Here is a 7320-nt window from a genome sequence, read left to right on the forward strand (position 1 = left end):
ATCAAGAATTTTGCAGCTTCGAGAAATATCAATATGGTTACTTCAACCCCCTATTATGCACAGGCCAATGGGTAAGTTGAGGCAGTAAATAAAATTCTGATAGGCTTGATTAAAAAGCAAATTGGAAGTAGACCTCGAACTTGGCATGAAACGTTAAGTCAAGTACTATGGACTTATCGAAATTCACCAAGAGGGTCGACAGGTACGTCGCCTTATAAATTAGTTTATGGCCATGATGCTGTGCTCCCATTGGAAATCAATTTGAATACTTTGAGGGTATCAAAACAGAATGACTTGCCAGTTGATGATTATTGGAATGCTATGTTTAATGAGTTAAATGAATTAGACTCAGAGCGAATATTGGCATTGGAGAATATGATTCGATAAAAAGAAAGTGTTGCTCGAAATTATAATCGTTGAATAAAAGAGAAGTGTTTTAGTATAGGCGAGTTGGTTTTAAAAGTTATTTTGCCAATGGAAAAAAAATCGAGAATTCTTGGTAAATGGTCACATACTTGGGAAGGTCATTTTCAAGTGATAGGATTGTATTCGGGGAATGCATATAGGATCAAGGATATCGAGTCAAGAAATATAATTAGCTCGATTAATGGAAAGTATTTAAAGCAATATTATTGTTTGCTAAATTAAAGTCAAAATGCATAAGTCCGAAAGAAAGGAAGACCATTACAAATACTAAAATCTAAGGAGAAGAAATATGAGGCGCCATTGAAAGTGCCTTAGCATACCTTTACCCTTTCATTTTTCAGAACTGAAAGTGCCTCAGCATGCCTAAATTTTTCGTATTGGACCTTGTAAATTTATTTTCCACATTCTTCTTGTTTGGTCTCAATAGAAACAATTTCTTGGATGAGTTGTTGTTGTTCTTGCTGGGCAGTGGCCAGAGGTGTGGCTATATCAGCTCTTCTTTTGCGAATTTTGGCAAGTTTTTCATTAATCTGGGCCAATTCAACTTTAAGTTTTATCTCTTCCTTATCATAATGAGCTTGAACAGAAATAGCCTGAGAGATTCTCAAATCGAATTTTTTACGGGAACCTTTGATCGATTGAAGGGCTGCAGTATAGCCTTCTGTCTCAATTTTGATCTTAGCTTCTTCGTTTTTGATTTTTTGAAGCTTGTTCTGGGTAGCTACACTATTGTTGGAAATTTGTTTGAATTGATGGACTATGGCAGAATGTTGAGTAGGAGCTGGAAGTTCAAAAGCAGAGCTCAAAAGATCGGACAAAAGCTTGTTAAGGGCTGCATCATTAATCCAGTCAGTAGGTGAATGGTCCAAGAGTTTGAGGAGTGATAGAAGTTGTTCTCGAGTATTAACATTCAGCTCGAATGAAGGACCATATGTAGAAGGACCAAGGAGTACAGGGGCAGGAATAGGCACTTCATCTTCTTGGATAGCTTGATTTAGGATGGAAATCAGGTTGGCCAAAGTGGCACTTGTAGGTTCAGTAGAAATACCCAAATTTCCAGATCCTTGACTAAGGGGTGTTTGAAATTCAGTTTGTTGAGGAGGACTGGAGGTTCTTTGAGGAGAAGGAAAGGTTTCCAGGACTCTCGATGGAGAATCCGATTTAGGACCAGTAGTCTCAGCAACTCGAGATTGGGAGTCAGAATCAGGGGTTACTTGGAATTCGGACGAAGGTGCAGCCTAAATAATTGGAGAGGTATCTTCAGTACTCAAAGTTCACGTTGGTGAGTTTTGGGTATGCTCTGTTGTTAGATCAACCACCTATGACCCAGTGGGAGGTGGAAACGCGACTTGGAGAGGCTGAACGGATCCTATAACCTGGATTGATGAGTGGGATGTGGATTGCCTTGTGTCTTGTTGTTGTTGTTGATGTTGTTGATCAAGTGCCGGTGGTGAGGTGATCAATTGAGCAGCAGTAGTGGGCTGAAATGTGATATGCAGTAAATCAAGATTTATTTTGACTAAATTGAAAAATATGTGAAAATGGTAAAAGGTTACATGAATGGGTCTTATTCTTCGAACCAATTGAAGACCTAAATCTGAGTCAACTGTATCCTCTGATTGGGAGAAAACAGCAAGGATGTTCTGCATAGATGGTTCACTATCTTCAGAAGATCTTTCGCTCGACTGTTGCAACTGTAACTGATGAAAGATTGAAATTAAGAGTTGTTAAGTAAATGTGATTTTCAAAATATTTCAGTTTGAAGTGCATGTGTATAAGTAGAGAATAGTTACCCTTCTGGAAGTTCTTGTGGGAGTCCTTCGACTCTTTCGTTGCGGTTGTCGTGAGGAGGTTGTGGTGTCAGCCTTTCTTTTTTTAGGTCTTTTAGGAGAATCCTCAGCAGCAGGGGCCGTTCGAACAGCAAAATGCTTAATTTCTTCTAAGGAACGATTGTACCTAGAGTAGTAAGCAGTGCACCATTCGAAGCAAGATTTGGTGATATATAAACTTCGATCATAAACAAGGTAGTTAAAATACTCTCTCTGTTGTTGATTTTTCAAGAGACAGACATCAAGTTCTCTTTGTGAAGTCAGAGTGATATGGAAAAATGGCTTATTGTTTCGAGTGAGTGGAGTTGGGATAGCTTGTGAGAAGCCCAGTTGTCTGGATGTGAAATGAGGGACGTACAAATTCACTTTAAACCTTTCTTTTTTGTGCTGGGGTAGCCTTGTAGGAAACACTTGAACAGCCAAAAAATTCGCACAACTTCGATTTGCAAGTTCATTTTCTTCAGCATCATTTGGAAAGAGTAAGCGCTCAAGCCACGCAGGACCACAATTTCGACGTAAAAATAGGGCGAAATTGAGGTTTTCATTGTAAAAGTCTTTACAGGAATGGAAGAGGGAGAAAACAGCGCAAAATTGGTCTTCATCCGATTGCGTGTCTAGGAAGTTTGGCTTGAAATTGGCAAATCAGAAGCCTTCGATGTGCTGTTTATCGGTAGCACCACCTCCAGGTTTGATCATATATTTTTCAAAAATGGAATTGAGCCATAGTTGGAGAAGCCAGAGAGGGCTACCTGTGATGATTAAATAATTGTTTCGGAGACAATTTACAAACTGACCAGGCTCTTCAAAAATATGCCCTAGAAAAAGTTTGGCCAAATTGAGATTATTTCCTTCATGAAGCAGAGCAGTCAGAGGAAGGAAAAACTTTGACATCTGGACACTTCAGGAGCAGAAGACGATTGCATTTAGCCAAAAAAATAAAAAGGCTACATGTTCATCATCTGTAATAGCAGTGCCCTCTTTACCTATGTGATGAGCAATAAAATCACTATAAGAAGTTGTGGGGGCAATGTTGTATTGTTGTCTGGGCTGCATGTCAGAGGTGAAATCTGGAGGACTTATTGGAAGTCCTATAATAGCGGCTACGTCCAGGAGAGACATACCGATCATTCCAAAAGGAAGGTGAAAATTGTTGGTAGTCCTATTCCAAAAGAAGGTTACGGCTCCAATCATCCAATGGAGCGTTGAATGTGAGAAATGGGAGAGTCTTAGAAGGTCCTGGATCCCAAGAGCCCCCCAAGCGGCTCTTTTTGTGGGAGCAAGGCACTCATACCAGGCTGTGAAGTAAGTCCCTCGAGGGTTGATCTTTGGGTTCTTCCTGAAGGGTTTTTGGTTGATGAAGAAGGAGATATCGAGGTCTTGGTTGATCAATAAATCCTCCCCTTGAGCACTAGGGAAGAAAGGTAATTTCTTGTTTGCCCTTTCCAGGGTTTCGATAGGTCCAATGAAACATTGGACGTCTCCACCTACCGTAAGGGAATTAAGATTCTGGGATCATTGGTTTGAAGCTATGGGTCGTCAATGACTTCGTCGTTGACTTGATTTAACACATGAAGAGCTAGAGGTGCTGGTGAATCAATCATGGGGCCTTTGCCTTTCTCTTGGGCAGCGGCATAAGATGATGAAGCAGCCATTGCAGAGCAAAGAGGAATAAAGATTGGAGAATAGAAGTTGTATAAGAAATATGGATGCAAGAGAAATTGAGAGAATAAGGGTTCGAGAAAGTCTAACAAAGGCGGAAGCGTCGAATTTAAAGGGAGTTTCACTGTAGCTGTTATCGCAGATGGAGTTCAAAGAGAAAGGAGGTAACTTTGCAAAGAAGGCAAAGTGGTGGAGAGATAAAGCGCAAGTCACAGGAAACGTGTCAAACGGGTTAGTATTAATGGGGAAGTTAAATGGTAATTATTACTGATTCAGGAGATTGAAGTTTGAATTAGGATTAAGTGTTTCGTCTTCCAAAAACAATTTTGAAGACAAACACATTAATCCAATGGGGCAATTTGTTAATCGAGAAATATTTTCGACTAGGACAAGCCGATTCAAAGTTTCGAACGGATGTTAGGATGAGAATAAAGGTCAAAATGACACGTGTGCAGACATTTATTGGGAGTTATTCTACATGAATTCGATTTAGTCATTTTTGTAAATCGAATAAGTATTCAGTTGAGGCATAGTTATCAAATCCGGCTCGACCCGGTTCAACCCGGCGGGTTTTGATAAAAACTGGTGACCCGGACGGGTTATTTGACCCGGTCTGGGTGGTGCATTTTTTTTCTTTTCCTAAACGACGTCGTTCTACTATCCCCCCCCTTTTCGTTGAAAGTGAAATGAAACCCTAGGCTATCCACCCTTCCCCCATTGGCCATTGCCTCACATCTCTGATCTCCCTAATGGCATCTGAGACAGATCTCTTGAGAGTTGAGTGAGTGTCTGAGACTGAGTTCATCAATCGGCCTCATCAGTCACCGCCGAAGTCACCAGTCACCGCCAATACCCCCCTCAGCCAACTTTGTCTCTCCGTCTGTCCGTCACCCTCGTCGTCACTCTCCGCGGCGTCGTTACTTCTCCCAGCCGTCACTGCTTCTCCCCTCACCTCACCGTGTTCGTTGTTATATTGGTCGTTTGTGGGTTGTGCTTCTTCTACTTCTACTTTGCTGCTTTTGCTTCTGTCCTTTGTCGTCGGTGCCTCACCTGGTCGTCAGAAAGCTCAGAGCCTATGCTCCCTCAGGTCAGTGCCTCTGTTATTGACCTATTGACTATTGTTATGGAATTGGAATCTGTTGATATATTAGTTAAAATTGTTCTTGAATTGTATTGTTGCTGGTTGCTGGTTGGTATATTAGTTAAAATCTGTTCTTGAATTGGTATATTAGTTAAAATCTGACTGATATATTAGTTAAATTTATTCTTTAATTTTAGTTAAAATTGTTCTGGAATTGTATTTTTGCTGGTTAAAATCTGTTGAAATGTTGAATTGTTGCTGGTTGCTGCTAATTACTATTGTATTTTACTGTGATTTTTTTAGAGCTATTGTTGTTTATTGCTGGTTTGTTTAGAGTTGCTGTTAGTTGAATCAGGGAACTTTGGTAAAATGGTGGTGGTTGTTGTGTTGCTTAAAAACTGATTTAAGCAAATCCTTTGTTGCTGAAAATATTTTTGGTTTCTTTGCTAGAATTTTAAAATTGGCTTCATCTCAAACACCATCAGAAATGCCACCATCTCAAAAACAAGCATCATTAGCAACTCCTACCCCTGATCTTACCACTAAAAGAGTTTATAATAATAGAGGAAATACTGATCCAGCTTGGGGTCATTGTAAACAAATTGTGGAAAAAACAGGAAAAATTACTATGATATGCATATATTGTGACAAACCTGTTAGGGGAGGTAGGATTAATCGATTTAAGTATCACTTGGCTGGAAAAGGAGGAGATGTTGAGAAGTGCAAAAAGGTTCCACCTGCTGTTGCTCATCAATTTGGGCAAAATATTGAAGAATTTATGAATAAGAAAAGGAAAACTCAAGAAAATTATGCAGAAAGTTATGGAGCATGTGATGATGTTGAAAGAGGATTTGATAGAATGGAAGAGCTTGAAGTACGGCATCAACAACTCTAACATTCAAGGACAAGGTTGCCACCACCTGCAGCTAGGAAAGGAAAAAAACTACTGGAATAGAGACTTTTTTTTCATCTTCAACAACACCTGGAGCCCAACCAACGATAAAAAGTGTATTGCAAAGTAAAGAAATTGTGGAAAAATGTAACATTGCCATTGCAAAGTGGATGGTTGATGCTTCTGTGCCATTTAATGCAGTTAATTCAGCATATTACCAACTAATGATTGATGCTATTGCAAACATGGGTGCAGGATATAAAGATCCAAACTTTGGTAGAGTTCGTGGGTATTTGTTGAGTAAGTTGGTGGAGGATGTGAAAAAGATGATTGAACAGTATCGTGAAATTTGGAAGCGAACTGGATGTACTATCATGGCTGATGGATGGACTAATCGTTGTAGGCACACTTTAATTAACTTCTTGGTTTATTGTCCTAAAGGAACTATCTTCCTAAAGTATGTTGATGCTTCTCATGCCTCCAAGACTGCTGAATTATTGTTTAAGCTTTTTAAGGATGTTGTCAACTTTGTCGGTCCTGAAAATATTGTTCACATAGTGACGGACAATGCTGTAAATTATGTTGCTGCTGGAAGGTTGTTGGAAGCTGAATTCCCTAAATTGTATTGGTCTCCTTGTGCTGCGCATTGTATTAATTTGATGTTGCAAGATATTGGAAAGTTGAATGAAGTCAGTGAGACAGTTTCACATGCTTCAAAGATTACTAAATACATATATAATCATTATCATCCACTATATCTTATGAGGAAGTTTACCGGTGGACGAGAAATACTTCGTCCAGCTCCAACTCGCTTTGCTACCAATTTCATAGCTTTGCAAAGTATTCTGGCTCAAAAAGATGCATTAAGAGCTATGGTAACTTCTAAAGAATGGACAATCTCAGCCTACTCCAAAGAAGCTAAAGCTAAAACATTTGTGGATCAAGTTTTAGACTCTAAATTTTGGAATCAATGTACAGATGTTGTCAAGCTTACTGAGCCACTTGTTCGTGTGCTTCGTATTGTGGATAGTGAAGATAAAGCTGCAATGGGTTTTCTTTATCAAGCTTTTAATATGGCTAGAGAAGAAATGGTGAAGAGGTTTCGACGAAGAAAGAAGATTGTGGAGCCTTACTTGAAGATTTTGGATACTCGTTGGGATTCACAACTTTAAAAAAATCTTCATGCTGCTGGCTATTGGTTAAACCCTGCTTTTCGATTCAACACTGCTAAATTTGAAAAATATAAGCAAACCACTTCTGGCCTACTAAATGTAATTGAGAAATATTCATATGATGATCTAGAATTGAATACTAAGTTGACAAGTGAGAATAGAATATATTCTAGTGCTGAAGATGATTTTGAAACTGGAGCACCAAATTTACAAAAGTTAGTCATTTGTGTTTTAAGTCAAACTTGTAGTTCTTCTGGTTGT

General features: G+C 39.2%; 1 protein-coding gene across 1 annotated transcript; it reads left to right on the top strand.

Annotated features, from left to right (window-relative positions):
* Nucleotides 1-6057: 6057 nt before the first annotated feature.
* On the top strand, nucleotides 6058-7059 carry LOC112769803 (uncharacterized). The gene has a single exon (XM_025814268.1). The coding sequence runs from the start codon at nucleotides 6058-6060 to the stop codon at nucleotides 7057-7059; it is 1002 nt and encodes a 333-aa protein (XP_025670053.1).
* Nucleotides 7060-7320: the final 261 nt, after the last annotated feature.

Source organism: Arachis hypogaea, chromosome 18, assembly GCF_003086295.3.
Source record: "Arachis hypogaea cultivar Tifrunner chromosome 18, arahy.Tifrunner.gnm2.J5K5, whole genome shotgun sequence".
NCBI classification, from domain to species: Eukaryota; Viridiplantae; Streptophyta; class Magnoliopsida; order Fabales; family Fabaceae; genus Arachis; species Arachis hypogaea.